The 18,055-nt window shown below is 36.3% G+C and overlaps 2 protein-coding genes across 3 annotated transcripts in view; one reads left to right on the top strand and one right to left on the bottom strand.

Moving 5' to 3' along the window:
* LOC109209503 (piezo-type mechanosensitive ion channel homolog) overlaps window positions 1-5,751 on the top strand; it is a 28,668-nt gene extending 22,917 nt beyond the window's left edge. For both annotated transcript variants that reach the window (XM_019372784.1, XM_019372791.1), the window contains exons 17-21: window positions 1,850-2,008; window positions 3,975-4,478; window positions 4,702-4,843; window positions 4,923-5,067; window positions 5,166-5,751. In XM_019372784.1, the coding sequence (XP_019228329.1) occupies window positions 1,850-2,008; window positions 3,975-4,478; window positions 4,702-4,843; window positions 4,923-5,067; window positions 5,166-5,301 (1,086 nt within the window). In that variant the 3' untranslated portion in view covers window positions 5,302-5,751. The remainder of the gene's footprint in view (window positions 1-1,849; window positions 2,009-3,974; window positions 4,479-4,701; window positions 4,844-4,922; window positions 5,068-5,165) is intronic.
* Window positions 11,555-12,174, bottom strand: LOC109219399. The gene is made up of 2 exons (XM_019383856.1): window positions 11,946-12,174; window positions 11,555-11,889 (listed from the first exon to the last, which is right to left on the bottom strand). Exons 1-2 carry the CDS (start codon window positions 12,172-12,174, stop codon window positions 11,555-11,557), a joined length of 564 nt encoding a protein of 187 aa, XP_019239401.1.

Genomic DNA, 18,055 nt, shown 5'->3' on the forward strand with positions numbered 1-18,055 from the left:
CCCTAAAAAACCCCTAAAAAAAAAAAAAAAAAAAGAAGATTTAAAAAAGCTGGTTTAGCAAGTCTGTTTACGACAAGCCCTAATTACATAACTGTCTATCTTGACTCGGTGTAAAGATGTCCAACTCATCTCTGCTTTGTTTAGCACCTAGAAGCAATAAAATTTTAAAGAAGTCCTTTTTCCCTGTTTTGGTTCTTCGAGTTAGAGAGCCGAGGGTATATTTGAAACATCCTCTCTCCCTTCCCAGGGTAGGGGTAAGGTCTGCGCACTACCCTCCCCAAACCCCATGTGTGGGATTCCACTGTTTTTTTTTTGTTGTTGTTGTTGTTGGTTCTTCGAGTTAGAAGGGTGAGCACATTTATCTTTAAAAAGAAGTGAGAAGGTGAGCATGGGGAAAAAATGAGGAAGACTCTTTCCTTTTCTAATCATAAATGTTTAAATTTCCTTCAAAACTCAAACAGAATCAATTTTTTTTTTGAGAAGGTATAGTTATTTCATAAATAAACTAGCACAAAGGGAGTGCTGTTACATCTGTACAATGTTTCTAGAAATCATAAGACAGCAAAATATACCCCATCTAATCCTGAAGGGCTTCTAACGTCTGTAGAACTGATTCAGCATCATTTACGTGTTCCAATTTACACCATGAATAAAACAAAAGTATACAGACTTAGCTAAAAATAGGGCACAATGAAAGAAAAAGATTTATATAGGTGATATCTAGTTGGGAATAGGTTTTAGTCTTGCTAGAGAACATCTAATATTATTATTATCCTTACTATTATTTATATATATTTAACTTATTTTTATTTGGTATGATGATGACATGAGTTGAGCTTACATTGGAGAAGTGAGGATTCATGTAGCCGACCTCAATTTGATTGGGACTGAGCCATAGTTGTTGTTGTTGTTAGATGGAGTTTATTTCTTTCAGTCCATATAGTGATCCACCACCTGAACTTGTTCTGCCTTAGCCCTTTTCTGTACTAAATCTTAGTGTTCATCTATTGATCTAGGCATAACCCATTAGCCCAATTGCTTTGAAAGAGAAGTGCCACAGTTGGATAGTAACTGAACAATGCAAAAACAGATGGCATATGTTCTCTGACTCTTTCCCACATTTGCTACATATGAGCATGCCTCTTTTTGTAGACGCTCGTGCATAACGCACACTTCTATACTCACTATCCAAGTAAAGAAAGCTACCTTATAAGGAACTATGTAACATCAAATTTTCTTCCATTGCCAAGGGCCTTGTGGGTTCTCCTCCCTTGTAAGATCTCTGTGATATGAACTTATTGAAAACACGTCCCTGCTGTTAAGTAACCATCTAATTCTGTCCGCCGTGTTGGTAAATTGTTGGAATGACTCAAGTGGTTGAAAAATTCTGCACCGCTGTTAACTTCCAGTCCTTGAGATTCCTTCTGAAGTTGATATTCCATGTCCGCTTCACTCAATTTGTTGCCAGAGATGCTGTAGTATTGACAGCTCATGAGAATAAATCTGGAAACATAGACATCAAAGGCACATTTCCGACCTAAACGTCCTTCCAGAAGGATATGTTCTCCCCATTACTAACCTTGAGCCCTATTTTAGACCTAAAGCAAGGCCAACAAACTTCTCATCTTTCTTTCTCTATCAGTTTGTCCTTTATTGCCTTCTCAGTTGGTTCTTTATGTCTACTTGTGGGCCCTTGGAAATACTTATAGGATTTTTTTTTCACGTATGCTTGAATTCCATGATTGATCTGGGGTTGGTTACTTTTACCTGCATATGTCTCACGTTATTGATGCTACCTCGATTGTTGAGGATTTTCTTCATGAGACTGATTTTTTGGTACTTTTTCTAGTTGGAAGACATAAATGCAAGCTTGTACCTTGTCAAATGTGATGCTGTTTTGAACAGAGCTACACATAAACCAGGAGACAAGCAGACTAAGATGACCAAATTCTGTAATGGAATATGTTTGTTCTTCATATTGATTTGTGTGATCTGGGCTCCCATGCTGGTAAGTGGTTTGTGAACTGTTCCTCAGATCTATGTGCTATACAATTGGCAACTCAAGATTTTCTTTCAGATAAAAGGAGCAAGTATTATCTATATCTACATAGCCCTTCAATATTACCGAACAACTAGTAGAATTTGTCTTACTCAAAAGGATAAATTTCTTTTTGTTCTTTTCTCCCTCGTGCTGACACTGGGGCAGTCCTGCATATGCTTTCCGTCCATCCTACTCACTGAGAAGAAGATCTTTTCACTGCGTCGGAAAGTTTCCCAACTACTTTGCTTTTTCTTGAATCTCTTCTTTGTGTCTTGAAAATCAGGAGTTCTAATAATATTCTATAGAATATTCATAATGATTTATCATGATAATTAGCAATATTAATTATTAGGAAACTTTTCCTTTTGTATGTTAACAACCATTTTTAATAAGGGTGTGTTTGGATAGACACCTTGGAATTGGATTCGGGTGTAAATACACAGTTAATTACTTGGTCAGCATCGAAGTGTAATTGAGGGGGAGTTCTCTCTCTCTCTCTCTCTCTCTCTCTCTCTCTCTCTCTCTCTCTCTCTTTGAATTATCTGTAAGAAGGGAGTTTTCTCTCTTCCTTTCTCATGCTCCTTTTTTCACATGGTATTAGAGCCTCTAAAATCTTGGTAAAAGACTTATGTAGCTTCCACCTGTTGTGGCAGCCCACCTGGCCAAAAGTTATTTTCTTTTCTGTTTTTACTATCTGAACCTCTTTTTGAGTGATTGTTCTGGCAATAACGTGCCCCTTTCTAGTGACCATTTGGGCGGAATTATTTCTCTACCATTCTGGTGGCATTACGTCTCCTTCGAATGTCCATCTGGGGACTGCCTCTTTTGGTCATTCCTGTGAAGCCTTTTCCAGCAACTTTTTGTGTCACCATTCTGGTCAGCTACTCCAATGATACCCTTGAGATTTCAGTAACCTTTCCTCTTTCTAGCGATTAAGAATAGTTCCTTCCATGTGCTTTTACTAATTCCATTGTCCAATTACCTATGAATTTCTGGAGGACATAGTTCCAATTGCGTTTTCACTGTTCCGGCAACACTATTCAGACTACTGTTTACTAATTCACTAGCTTTTTAGAATTTGATTTTTGCAAAATAATAGAACTTAAATTCGTTTCTCCACCATAAGCTTGAGGGGTTGTGTTGAAAGTTAAAAGAATCATAAAAATTAGTGTGTATGATGTTCTTAATTGTTGTGTTATTGGTGAAAGTTGAAAAACGAATCATTAAGAATATTATGTGGAGTGCTCTTAATAGTTATTTTATAATACTTAGAAATCTCAGTGATTAGGAAACTTTCCTTATTTTATATAACTCCCCACTTACCCACTCACCCTTCCCCTAATTGCTTAGGGCCTCGCTCTCTTGGGTTGAAATATAAGTTTGACTTCAGTCGATAGTGGATCACTTTTTTGCTTCAAAAGGTCGGGACATCTCATATATGACATAAAGGAAGCAAGCTGTTTTTAAACTGTTTTTTTTAGCTATTTTTTTTTCTTTCCCCTGGAGCTCTAACTTGAAATGTATAACATGCTCATGCTCATCCATTAGGGGAGGAGCCCTCTTGTGTGTTGCTAACAACCAATTTCAATAAGAGTTCTCTATCTTTTCTTTTTCTCTTTTTACATTAGGCTGTGTTGGTTTTAGACATACAGTTCCTTCCTGATGTTCTCCGCCAGTTTGTGGATTAAGAATCTTTAAAGACTGATATTTGTAAATGATAAGTGATGTTTTGTCTTTCTATATACCTGCATCAATGAGATGTAACGAAAGGAAACAAAGGTGTAAGAAGGATACTCAGAAGAGAATCCATTCAGAACTTTCTTAAGTTTTACTATGTTCAACTTTTACTTTTGTATAACTTTTAATCAGTTCTTTGAAATCCATGCTGGGTGATCTTGTATATTGGGAATATTAAAGCTGTTCTTCGATGCAGATGTACAGCAGTGGTAATCCAACTAACATTGCAAATCCTGTAAATGATGCAAGAGTTCAGTTTGATATCAGCAGAAGAGGTGGAGGAAGGTTAACCCTCTACCAATCTACTCTTTGTGAAATGATTCCATTTAATCAGCTCAATGATGATTTGAATCTTGATCCGCATGGCTATCTTTACCCATACAATGTAAATGATATTCAACTTATTTGTTGCCAACCTGATGCAAGTACTCTGTGGCTGGTTCCGGATGTGGTTCAGAGAAGATTCATTCTGTCTCTTAAAGAGATGGATGTTAAATTTTCTTGGGTTCTTACAAGGGACAGGCCTAAGGGAAAGGAGGTAGTGAAATATGAAAGAAGTCTTGATCCTGCGGATTGTCCAAAGCCATCGGAAGTTAAGAAAGTTCTAAATGGTTCAACCAATAGCTTCCGGGTGTATAATATATATCCAAGATATTTTCGTGTGACTGGTTCGGGGGAAGTTAGGCCTATCGAACAGGAGGTGAGATGGCCTAAACGCACCTAAGCTAAATATGTATTCTATGTTATTTGATTTTTCTTGTCATGCGAAGTTAGCAATTATACCAAACATATCAACATATTAATTTTGATGGATATTGTAAGTAGTTGGTTAAACCTACCATCCGATTAATGTTTTGCATTTTAACTTCTATTTAGTATTAGCCACCTAAAGATATTTATGTGTCAATAACTGGTTTTTATAGGAAAATGATGTTAGCGCGGATATCGTTTTAAATCGGGGAGTCTCTGAGTGGTGGTCTTTCCATGATATCAACTCACTGGATGTAAAAGGCTGTGGAGGGTTGAGAGGGCCTATGGCCATAATTGTATCAGAGGAAACACCGCGTAAGTAATGGATTATTTTTTCGCATAGAATGAGAAATTAAGTGAAGTGTTGTTCACTAACAATTTGTTTGTGTTTTAGAGGGATTGCTAGGTGAAACTCTCAGCAAATTCAGTATATGGGGTCTCTATATCACATTTGTTTTAGCAGTTGGCCGCTTCATCAGACTGCAGTGCTCCGATTTGCGAATGAGAATCCCATATGAAAATCTTCCTTCATGTGACAGGTAATATTACGTCATGGTCTGATTATTAACATTGTCGTAAAGAAAATCGAGTAAGAGTTCTACTTAAAGGAAAAATGAGCAATTTTGGTTCTGTGCAGATTGATTGCCATCTGTGAGGATATATACGCTGCAAGAGCAGAGGGTGAGCTTGGAGTGGAGGAAGTCCTATACTGGACGCTGGTGAAGATATATAGGTCTCCGCACATGTTGCTCGAGTATACTAAGCCTGATTAGTCCAAGAAGAGTTTGCTCTCAACTGCAGAGTTTGACAACTGATCGGATATGTAGAAGAGACACTAACCAATACCATAGAATTCATCTCTTTTCCTCGCAGTCAACCAACATGACAAACTTCCCAATGTCTTTTTTTTTAGCTTGAAGTTGGGAAGGATCATATGTATTGATTCCTCATGCTGAAACCTCCAAAATACATAGATGTTAGAAACATTTGTAAATATAGGTCAGGGTGCAAAATATAGCAACAATTTTGTGTAATATATACTTACACTTTTTGGCATAGAAAAGGTTCTCATCTATGTAACTTATGTCCTTTTCCATTTTGAGTGATGTTTACTAATCTAACATCTCCTTGAGGAGGTGTTTTGTACGATTCATATGTTTCTTGTTTGAAAATCTTTTGTTTTCCTCTGGTGGTTCAGCATATTGGCCACCAGAGTTATAGTATTAATCTCTGTATTACTTTTATGTTTTCCTCAGGTTGTCTTGCCCTTTCACCAGATGTTGCTGCAATCTTGACTATTTATTTTCATGCATTTCGCAAAGTTTTTCACTTGTTCCCAATTCTATGCCATATTAAATCCAGGGAATACAACTAACTCCTCCAACCAGTGCCACTGTTGGAACCCTTCTTGCTGGAATGGGATGGTCTCATCTACTAATATTTGGAGTTGAAAATCAAAAAGAAAAAAAATAATCAAAACTTGCTCTAACTGCTTGCATAAAATTAACTTGCCAAGAAAAATATATAACAATTTTTACATGAAATCACTGTAACTTCATGTAAGTGGAGGCCTGCAATTTTTGGATGTGCTAAATACTAGTGACTATCCCGTATTACTTAAAGAGTGTGTAATTAAGGTTGACATTGAGAATTACAGGACCAACCATTGTTTGATACAAAGTATGCCATAAAGAGACTCAATTATTTAATTTTAATTATAAGGTGGTGTCAGAAGTGTAAGGTTGACAAGGATAAATACAATGGAATGAGAGAAAAAGAATAATTTCCTTCCCCCCTGATAATGTTATTACAAATTTAGAGCGACTGTGCTTGACTATCACATATTTCCTACATCTTATTTTCCGTAAAGGGGTTTAGAATACGAGAACTAAAACATATAGGGTGTGCTTTTCATGGAAAATGTTTTCCACGCAAATGTTTTTACGTCAAATGAGTGGTTTTATCACTTACTTTCCCTTATTTGGTTGGTGAGTGAAAAATATTTTCTACTGTTTGGTTAGAGAGTAGAAAATATTTGTTATGCTACTCTCTACCCCCCCCCCCCCCCACCTCTCCTAAGTCTCTAAAAATTCATACGAACCCAAAGGAACTAATGTGCTCCATAACTAAAGAGAAATACTCTTTTTTGGTTAAAGAAAGTATTATTTCTACATCATGAAAGTAAAGTACTCATTTTATTGAAATAAAATAAAATACTTATTTTGTTGAAATGAAAAAAAAAAATTACATCATTAAAAGAAAATACTTTTTTTCTTGAAATAAAAAAAAATACTTTTTCTACATGAAAAGAAAATATTTTTTTTGTTAAATGAAAAAAAAACTTTTTATAAAAAAAAATACAGAAAGTACTATCAATAATATTTTTATTTAGGGTGGAGGTGGGGCGGGGGTTGGGGGTGGGGTGGGGTGGTGAGTGGGTTGGTGGGGATGGGTAATATGGTGGGGAAGGTTGAGAAGGAGTTTTGGAAAATATTTTTCCTTCTCTTGATAGGGAAAACATTTTACTCCAATTGGAGAAAAATGAGTTCATGAGGAAAATGTTTTTCAAAACATTTAGGCCAACCAAACATGGAAAAATTGATAAATATTTTCCTTCATACCAAATACACCCCTAATTTCAATATAAAATCGAACATAAATTCTCATATGTTTTTAAGTAGGATTTTACTTATTTTAAATTTTATAAAAGATATTATACGTCACAAAAGTTAATTGTGTATATTATTTTATAATTAAGAAGTTAGTAGTAAAAAAATTAGGGGTGAAAAACGGATGGGTTGGATCGTATATAGGTGTGTCGAAAATGGATAAGATATGTGATCCAACCCATATTTAATACGGATAGAAAATGGGTTAACCGGCGGATAATATCGATATTCATACTATCCATGGCTTCTTGAATATGATCACTTTGGGGAGAATTGCTAGTCTCCCAAATTTGAGGAATCCACAATTTGAGTCTTTGCAAATGGAAAAGTTAAACCCATTGGTTATCCATTTTTAAGTGGATAATATGGATCTTATCCATAATTGACCCATTTTTAAAAAGTTCGTTATCCAACTCATTTTTTAATGGGGAGTATAGATGTATAATTATTTTCTTATCAATTTTGCCACCACTAAAAAAATATTGACTTGCAAAAAGTAATAATGTCACGTAATATGGGACCCGTGTTTTAAAAGGCTTTCTTGGGGACTCGCCCAGGAGTGGGACACTATCAGAACGCCTTGAGGCTCACGTGTGGGGCCTAGTTCTATGAGGCTTAAGCCCCAAGTGCCCGACTGTGCGTCCGAAACATGCCTAACGCACAATGCTTGAGGTGCGCCTAAAAATTCCTAACGCAAATCGTACGTCGAATTCCCTAATTACCACTATTGACCCTCAAAATTCTATAGAAAATAAATTGTTAAAGTTCTATTTACTCTATAGAATATGAAGATTGAGAATAACTCAAGATAATGAGTTATATATAGTTCATATTTACTAATTGAGAATATTACTTTTGAATAGATAACCAAAAATCTATATTTTCACTTACTATAATCTTCATATCTTAGTTTTATGTCTATCAAAATGTTAAGTTTGTATTATTTTGCTATGAAAGTAATTTTACAATTAGGAGTAATATTTTAAATTACAGTACTGATGAAGTTTATTAATTGTTAACTTTTAGATAGATAAAATGTAATCCGATTATATTTTTTAACAAATCATAATTTTCTAATTGTTTGATAGATAAAAAGTTATAGTTAATTTTATCTCATAGTAACTTTTTTTATTTATATGTATAAAAGAGATGTTAGATATTTATTTTCTATGAGTTCTTAAAATCTTTTTAAATTTTCCTAAACTTTTAATGTACCTTATATATTTTTATGGTTATTATGCTATTTTATTAATTCATAAATTAACAAAATTTAAAAAATCTATAGGGCTCATGTCTCGGACTTACTCATCGCCCCACGTTAAGTAAAACGCACCGACTTATGCCCACCTTTTAAAAAACTATATGGGACAAAGAAAACTCCTATCTTAATGTAAAGAACTTCCTCTGTTTGTGATTTTTAATATACAGGTTGTGGCTATGCCTGATCTCTCTCACCATAATGGGGATATTAAATTTTTTTTTTTTTGAAAAAAGCTCATATCTTGAAACAAGCCTTAGGTGATAAACAACACAGGGAATACTGATAGGAGAGGACAACGACAATAAATAAAGCTCCTCTCTTGCATTTTATAATCTTTTCCTTCTTCTAATAAATAATTAATAATACTTAACATCGTTCTCAACCTTAACTGAGCAATTTATGGTATATATAAAGGAAAATATCAAGTGCAACGGCTAAACACAACTCAGTGACTACATCTCAAACCTGATGCTTGTGGTTTATCTAGCTTTTATCTAATTTCATGCATGTGCATTACTACCATATAGAGATATTTGTGATTTCTAATTGTTGTGTTTTTGTTAATGATAATATATATAGATGGCTAGGTGTCCTCATATTTGTTGACTAACATATAATCATTGTTTTAAAAGACGTTTTTGGACGAGCACCAAGGCGAGCCTCGAGTGGGACATAGAAAAAACACGCTGGGGTGATCCGGGGGAGCAAAAGTATCACGAGGCATAAGTCCCAAAGTAAGATTAGGCGTTGGACGAGTTTTTATTTTTGGGGTAAGCACAATAAAACTCTCAAGTTAGAATTAAAATTACAAACAACTCATTAATATAATACCAAAAAACACAAAAATCAACTTGTTATTATGTTCTAAAACGTCAAAAAACTTAAAAGTCAAAAGATATTTTACTCTTCCGTAATATTTATTTTTTCTCTTCATCTTCTACCAAGTAACGAAAAAAATAATCAATTTGCAAATCACAAATCAAAGACGCGTTATCTTTTTTAATTTTCTTTGCTTCGACACTATACGTTCCTTCTTTACTTTTCTTTCTTTTCAAGTTAGTTTTCTCTTTAAGTTAGTTTATAAATTTCTAATAATTTATTTTTCAAAGTTGATTTTTTTTATGAAGCAATTTTTTTGGTAATTAAATGATTTAGTTTACTAAGTATAAGTATTTACAGGCTAAACAAGTTGAGACTATCTTCTATCTTTGCTCCTGCTGGACATGAAGCCCCAGGTAGGATGTTCCTATCCTTTCTACTCTTCCTCTTCTACACCTCTTCTCAGCTACATTATATCAGGATACCAATTCAATGTATTCATGATTCTATCTAAACTAGGAAACATATTAGCTCTAACATGTATTTCCTGAATGATTAATCTAAGTATGGCTTTAACAGTTCTTCTCTTTTGCTGGAAAATAACATTTTTTCTCTCCTGCAAAATATGGTAAACTCCTGCTGCTATTGACATCCTGCATATTGCTGCCCCTCCATTTTTGCCTTTGTCTTTCTTTTCTATCCACGTCAACTCTTCCTTCCAGTCTAGCTTTGGTCTCTGAATGCCTTGCCATTTTAGGATCTGCTGCCATATAGTTGTTGATACTTCACATTCAAAGAATAGGTGTTATAATGTTTCATTCTCTTTTTGACATAGTGAGCATGTATTGTCTACATTTATCCCCCATCTTGCTAGCCTTTCTTTTGTGGCTAGCCTCTCCTGTATTGCCAATCTCAGAATAAAGATCCATCTTGGTAGTCCATGATTATTGCAAACTAGTTTTCTCCATGATACCTTCTGAAACTCCCATTGTATAGCTTTGTATATGTGTCTTGTAGAGAAATTGTCCATCTTATTCACCTCCTCTTCTATATATCCAACAGCCTCAAAGTAGTTTCTTTCCTTGAAGATATGTTGGATGACCCACGATGCACCCTTCGGTTCTGTGTTCCATACAGTATTCCTCTTTATGTAGTATGCATGTATTCATTGGACCCATAACTTTTTTTCTTTGTACAGATGTTCCACAGGAGTTTGCATATAGCTGTTTTATTCCATAGCTCCACATTGATGAAGTTTAGACCACCTGCTACCTTTGGAGTACAAAGCTTTTTCCATGCAATCAATGCCTTTTTGGAAGGTTTAGCATTTCCTGACCATAAGGATCTTCTACAAATTGTGTCTACGAACTGAATGATCTTCTTAGGCAGGATGAAAATCTGAGCCCAAAATGTTTGGATTGCAACCAGTACACGTTTGATTAGCATTGCTCTGCCTGCATTGACAAGAATTTTATTGTCTAGCATTGTATCCTGCTCAGCATTCTATCAATTAAAGGTTCACATTGAATAGCTGATAGCCTCTTTGTGCTCAAGGGTACCCTTAGGTATCTGAAGAGTAGTTCTCCCTTGGTATAGCCCAACATATCCATAATTTGCTTTTGAATCATGTTATCCACTCCTTCAAAGTAAATGCAGCTTTTGTTTGGGTTTGCAATTAACCCTGAAGTTGCAGAGAAAGCTTGGAATTGTTGGTGCAGTACCCTTACTAATTTTATGTCCCCTCTGCAAAAAAAGTAATAGATCATCAGCTAATCCTAAGTGCACTAGATTGACTTTGGCACATTTTGGATGGAATTTGAATTCTTTGTTCTCCTTCAAGGGCTTCAGTAGTCTACTCAAATATTCCGTTGCCATCACAAATAGTACTGGTGAAAGGGGATCCCCCTGCCTAAGTCCCTTCCTTGCCTCAAAAGGCTTAGCTGGCTGCCCATTAATTATAATAGAGTAGGCAATTGTACTAATGCACACCATTATCCATTTTACAAATTTCTCAGGGAACCCTAGTAGCTTCATCACTTGCTCGATGTATACCCATTTCACAGAATCATATGCTTTTTGTATATCAATTTTAAGCATGCATCTTGGCGATATGTTCTTTCTCCCAGACCCTTTGACCAATTCATGACTCATAATAATGTTGTCAGTAATCATTCTTCTTGGTACAAAAGCTGTTTGGCAGTTATCTATGAGGTCTGTCATGACTTTCTGTAGTCTTGCTGTTAGGACTTTTGATATTATCTTGTATAGCAATGTGCATCAAGAAATAGGCCTGAATTCCTTGATGTTGGTTGGGTTCTTTACTTTAGGTATTAGGGTAATAGTGATACAATTGATGGCTTTGCACATTTCAGTAGTTTCAAAGAATTCCATTACTGCTGTAGTAACATCCTCCCCAATTATGTGCCATGTCCTCTTGAAAAAGCAGGAATTATATCCATCACATCCTGGTGCTTTACTATTATCAATTCCATGTAGAGCTTTCTTCACTTTTTCTTTTGTGATTGGCTTAATTAACTGCAGTTGTTGTTGCCTGTTCAGAGTGTATCCATTCTGCATAATTCCTGGAGTAACTACTGGCAGTTGTGGAGCTGCTGTACCAAGTAGTTTTTGTAGAAGCTCAGGATCTCCTCTTCTACTTCAGTGGTACTTTGTAACATTTGCCCTGCAATGTCCATCAATCTGCCAATGTGGTTCCTTGCTTGCCTGTTTTTCACACATGCATGAAAATATGATGTGTTAGAATCCCCTAGCTTAAGCCATTTGTTTCTTGATTTCTGTTTTACAACACTTTGCTCCACTTTCAACCATTTTGCCAACTCAAATTTAGCAGCCTTTTCTTGTACTATTGCTTCATTATCATTTCCTGGAAGTGTCATCACCACTTGAATGTCTTCTAGTTTGTTCCTTGCTGCTTCAATCTTGTGTCCAATATTGCTGTATTATTGGCTGTTTAGTTGCTTTAGATCTCCTTTTAATTTTTTGAGCTTATTCCACACATTAAGAATTGCAGATCCCCTGTACCTCTTTCTCCAACATTATTTGACTATATCACCAAAGTCATGATGGGTTGCTAAAGATTTGAAAATTTAAAAGGTCGCCTTCCTTCCAGCTTAGTATCAGCGATAGTTACTTTTAAAGGACAATGGTATGATAATCCTGGATTCATAATGATCCCCTCCATGGTAGGCCGTTTCTGCATCCAATCTGCATTGACAAGTATTCTTTCAATTCTACTGTGAACATGATTGTTTGTCCAGGTGTAACTTTTCCCCACTGTTCTGAGCTCATCTAGTCTAGCATCAATTATGAAATTTTTAAAAACTTTCACCTCTACCTCTTGTACTAGATTCCCATGTACTCTGTCATCTATAGACAAAATACTATTAAAGTCCCCCATTACTAAGCTTGGTCCAGTGACTCCATTCATGGTTCCTTTCAGATCCTCCCATAGTATCTTCCTATCTTGTATGCTATGATTTCCATATACTGCAACAAAGTTGAATTTGATGTTGTATTGCCTCATGCTCACCTGCCCTACCATGTATTGTTCATGGGCTTGAATCACCTCAAACTCCACCTTTGCTTGGTCTCATACTAACCCAGATTCTCCCTCCTGGTGCCTCATCATAGTTAGCAGCCCATTGCCAATTACTGAATACCTTTCTCATTATTGGATCAACATTATTTGCCTTAACTCTATTTTCCAGGACAACCATAACTACCACATTATTCTCCCTATAATATTTTTAGTTCTTTTTGCTTATACACTTTATTCATACCCCTAACATTCCATGTTACGATATTCATCATGATATAATATTTATTTTGGGTCCACCTCCTCCTTCACTCCTACTCCTCTGCCCTCTTATTCCCTGAGCTTCAGATAATTGCACAATCTTTTGGGCAGTGTCAACTAGAGCTTTAAATGCATTACCAATGTTTACTTCATTCTCTCTTGTGGTTCCCATAATCTTTTTCGATGCAGACTTTCCTCTAGCAAGATGCCATTGCTCTTCATTTTCCCGTTGAATAGGCATTTCTCCACTTTCTGGTTCCATTTGGTCCATGAACATCAATTTTATCCACATTAGGATTAAGTACCCTCACTATTCTCCATTCTTGCTTTATTTTCTGGTCATTACCTCTTTGCTATCCTCCCTCCTTGTTCTACTTTTATCGGTCTCTACATGAATGGCCAATTTGGCAACATGTTTGGCAGTACTAAGGCTTCCAGTCATATTATACTATCTTCTTGATCACCTTTCCCTTAGGGTCATATAGTTTGATTGATCCTGGTAGTGGCCTAGTGATATCTATTTCAATTAACACCCTGGCATATGATACTATGTCAGCCATTGTAGTACATGCATCAGCGTACAAAGCCTTTCCTAACCCACTCCCAATTTTTCTTAGGGCCTGATTACTCCAGTAGCTAAGTGGCAACTTAGGAAATTTAACCCATAGAGGAATGGTTTTGATTATTTACTCACTGAAATCAAACCCTTCCGACCATGGTCTGAGAATGATTGGTCTATTTTTCATGGTATACGGGCTATTCAGTATCACTTCATCCCTTTCTTCACAGCTATTCATCAAAATTATGAAGTACCCATCATTATGGAAGAGTACTTTAGGTTTCCTGGCTTTGCTCCACTGGCTTGCTATGAATCGTTCAATTGCCCCAATAGTTGGAGTATTTCCTACTATGTACAATATTATAGCTCGATTCCACTTCTGATTCTCCTTTGCAATGTCTTCATCCAGCAATTGTACTACTATTTTCCCATCCTGTTTCACCGGAGGAATATATGATAGATTCATACCTTTAGCTGCAAGTTCGTTCTCACTAAACAGTCCTGCCCAGGATCTTCCCCCATTTCCAATCTAAGTTGTTTTCACCTCTTGCATGTTCTTCTCATTGTCAATTACAGTACTTCTCTGGTCCTTTGGCAAGTTTGCATTTACTGTTCCATTGCTTTACAATTTGCTCGTACTCGCATCGCCTCTTGAGGTCATCGGTGCAGCTACTTGTTTAGCTCCAACGTTCATCGTTGGTGTCAATTGTTGAAGTAATTTAGTCATTATGGAAGTTGTTTTGATTAGGCTTTTAGTCAATTGTTTATTTTAGTCGTGATTTTAATTAGCGTTTTAACATGAAATAATTTTGTATATTCTTTCACGTACTTTTATGTCTTCTTGAAATTTTTATAACATTTATAGATTTTACCTTGTTAATATTCTTTTTTATTATGAATCATCATGCTATACTCGCGGGGAGGGAAAAACGAGCAGTTTATGCTTTAGTAGCTACCGTTTCACTAGCTCTAGCATTCACAGGTTTTCAAGGAATGGATTATTATCCAGCACCCTTCACTATTTCGGATAGTATTTATGGTCCTACCTTTTTCTTAGTAACTGGCCAGCACTAGAGTGGGATAAATAAACCTTGCTTTAGTTGAAGCCTCCTCATGTCCACGATCGGTTGAGGTCACAGCAATGCCCTCTTGGTCACTTGCTTGTTAAGTGAACCACTAATGACGAAGTGCCCCATACCAGCACTAAGGGGTAAGGTATGGAAGCAGTCTGATTATTTCTACTTGAGTTGACTTAAGTCTTTCTCTCCTTGTACAATCTTGGCTCCACCTGTTATCTCCTTCTACAATATGTTGTTGTCATCGCCATATTCCAAATGTCACTTAGTCATCTTTGCCTTGCTGCTGGTCAACACTTGCGAAATGTTAAACTTAAAAAATAAAAATTAAAGATTCATAAGGCTTATGCCAAGCGCCTCGAGGCTTACGCCTAACCCCATATCAGGCAAAAACTCCTCATTTATGCCCCTGCTTTTTAAAATACTGCACATAATTATACGCCAAAAAGTTGAAATGGATATTGTATAGATTTATCTCCCGCTACTCAACATATTGTTATAATAATGATGTGTGCTAGTCGATGTTAGTTTAGATCTGATTTAATGATGCAAATAATATATATGTGCAGGAAATCATGGATAACCATTCAAAGATGGAAGGAATCAATTAGAGAGGCTCAAGGAATCAAGGAGTTACTACGAGATTGAAGAAATCAATCAGGAAGCTTAAGGAAAGAAATCAATCAGCAAAGATCACGAAACCAATGGACAGGTACGATGGAAAGAATCAAGCAAGCCTAAACTTAAGGCATCAATCAAGTCCATCACATTCAATCCGGAAGATTGAAGCAGACAAGAAGCATCGAAGATTCTGTAAGAAGATTAATCAAGCTGCTATTTTCGAAGGACCAACAATCAAGGAGTAAACCCGCGTCATCAAGACCAGTAGAAGGAAAGCCATCAATGCCCTCTCATCAAGGAAGAGCAACGGCAAGTAACCTTATTCTTGGAAAGAATCAATCTCTTTCCAAGGATCAAATCTCTTGGGTTGTCAAATTTCTTCAGCAAACGGGCTTCACCAAAGTATTTATACTCAGCATCAAGCCTTAGACAAATATACTTTGATCGAACCAAACACTCTCTCTTTGTTGTACTGCAAAGAAACATTGTAGCTCTCTAAGACCTGTTGTGTAACAAGTTAGAGAAGAAAGAGAGAACAACACTGGTGAGGCATTGTATCAAAAGAGACGAGTGCTATAGGAACTGAGCTATCACAGCATTTCTATTGTACTCGAAGAAACACATTTACTAAAGAGAAATCCCTTGCAACCCAAGGGGACTGGACTAGGATTCACATTGAATCTGAACCAGTATAAAAATTCCGGTGTCTTTAATTCCTGCATTTACTTTCTGCATTTTATATTCTGCTATTACAACTGTTAGTTTATTGCATCTAGTCGACTAATTGAAAAACCAGTCAACTAATAGAGATTAAGTTTAAAAATATACATTCACCCCCCTCTTGTACTTTCAATTGGTATCAGAGCGAGGCTCGCATTTTTCTTTTGTTAACAGCTTGTGAGAAAATATCATGGCAAATCAAGTTATCATAGGAGATCTATTCCAGGAAGGAACTTCACAAGTTAGACCACCATACTTCAATGGACAACATTTCTCTCACTGGAAAGTGCGTATGGAGATCTATGCCAAGGCATATGATCTTAAGTTTGGAGAGTCATCAAAAAGGGGAACTATCCCCTGCCAGCTGTTACTCCACCACTTGCCGATCCTGAAGATATAGATTCATATACAAAAGAGCAAATGGAAGTGGTACAAGTTAACAATAAAGCGAGAAACCTGCTTTATAATGCCATAAGTGGTGAAGAGTATGAGAATATCTCTAGCTGTGACACAGCCAAAGAAATGTGGGACAAGCTTGAGGTTACATATGAAGGAACCAGCAAAGTAAAGGAAACACATATCAACATGTTGGTTCATGATTACAAACTCTTTTCAATGAAAGAAGGAGAGTCTATTGAGGAGATGTTTGCTAGATTCAGCAAAATAATTAGCGATCTAAAAGCATTTGGCAAACCATATACGAGTGGTGATCAAGTCAGAAAAATTCTCAGAAGTCTTCCAACCACTTGGCAGACCAAAGTAGTCACACTTGAATCTCAAGATCTAAACAAGTTATCCTATGATGAACTACGAGGAGAACTCATAGCCTTTGAAAAGACACATCTCAAGAAGAACAGTCAAGAAGAAAAAAGGAAAACAGTCGCATTCAAGGCTTCAACTGAAATAGCTGAAAATGAAATCGATGATGATCCTGAAGCTCTACAAGAAGAGATTGCTATGCTATCAAGAAACATGGATGGCTTAATGAGAAGATTCAGGAATACGAAGAAAGGAAGAATTCCACCTAGGCAATCCAGGAAATACAACGAACAGGACAAGAATGATGGAAAATGCTATGAGTGTGGAAGATTTGGACACATTCAAGCTGACTGCCCAGATCTAAAAAGAAAAATTTCCTGAGGCTTTAACAAGAACAAATCTTTTGGAAGTTGGAGCGATGAAGACAGTTCAGAACACGAAGAAATAACAAATCTTTGCTTCATGACGATTCTGGAAAACGAGAAGAACAAATCCTCAAGATGCTGGACGAATGAGGACACCTCAGATGACGAATGCAAAGATGACAATGAGAACTGTTTCATAGCACGAGGTGAAATAAGATCTTATAACTGTGAAAGATGCAATGAATTGCAGGACATTCTTGATCTAACTTTGAAAGAGTCTCAAAAAATGATGAATGAGCCTAAGAGACTTAATAAAGAAGTTAAAGAGTGAAAACTCAAACATGAAGTATGTGAAATTGAAAAAGAAGTACTTCAAGAAGAGTTTGAGGAATTGCAAATGCAACTCAAGGCATGCGTAAATCCACCAGTCACAGTTCTATCAGGTCAAACCAGGCGACCTACAAGTCAACTGGAAAAGGACCAGCTAGAACAAACTCCACTAGTACTAACACAAATGAAAGACCTAAAAGTGGGTCAGGAGTTACGTGCCACTACTGTAACAAAAGTGGACATAAATATTCTTTTTGTCGCTTTGGTAAAGCAAATATTTCAGGATGGGTTTGGAAACCAAAAAACAATTCTGAATCTAGTAATACTAACCCTCCAGGACCCAAGCAAGCTTGGGTACCTAAAAGAAAGTAATCACTATATTTTGCAGGAATACCACAGAATAAGACACAAAGGAAAATGGTACTTAGACAGTGCGTGTTCCAGTCACATGACACGTGATAAAACCTGTTCAAAGAAGTTACAAAAATTGATGGACGAAGCGTTAAGTTTGGAGATGACTCAAATGGAAAG

The sequence above is a fragment of the Nicotiana attenuata genome, chromosome 2 (assembly GCF_001879085.1).
Source record: "Nicotiana attenuata strain UT chromosome 2, NIATTr2, whole genome shotgun sequence".
NCBI classification, from domain to species: domain Eukaryota; kingdom Viridiplantae; phylum Streptophyta; class Magnoliopsida; order Solanales; family Solanaceae; genus Nicotiana; species Nicotiana attenuata.

Bases quoted from the DNA above. Each gene is read 5' to 3' on its own strand.
- LOC109219399 (XM_019383856.1), bottom strand. From the start codon at position 12,174: ATGACACTTCCAGGAAATGATAATGAAGCAATAGTACAAGAAAAGGCT. The intron at 11,890-11,945 runs GTACCACTGAAG...TACTTGGTACAG, and splicing joins TGCAGGGCAAATGTTACAAA to CAGCTCCACAACTGCCAGTA.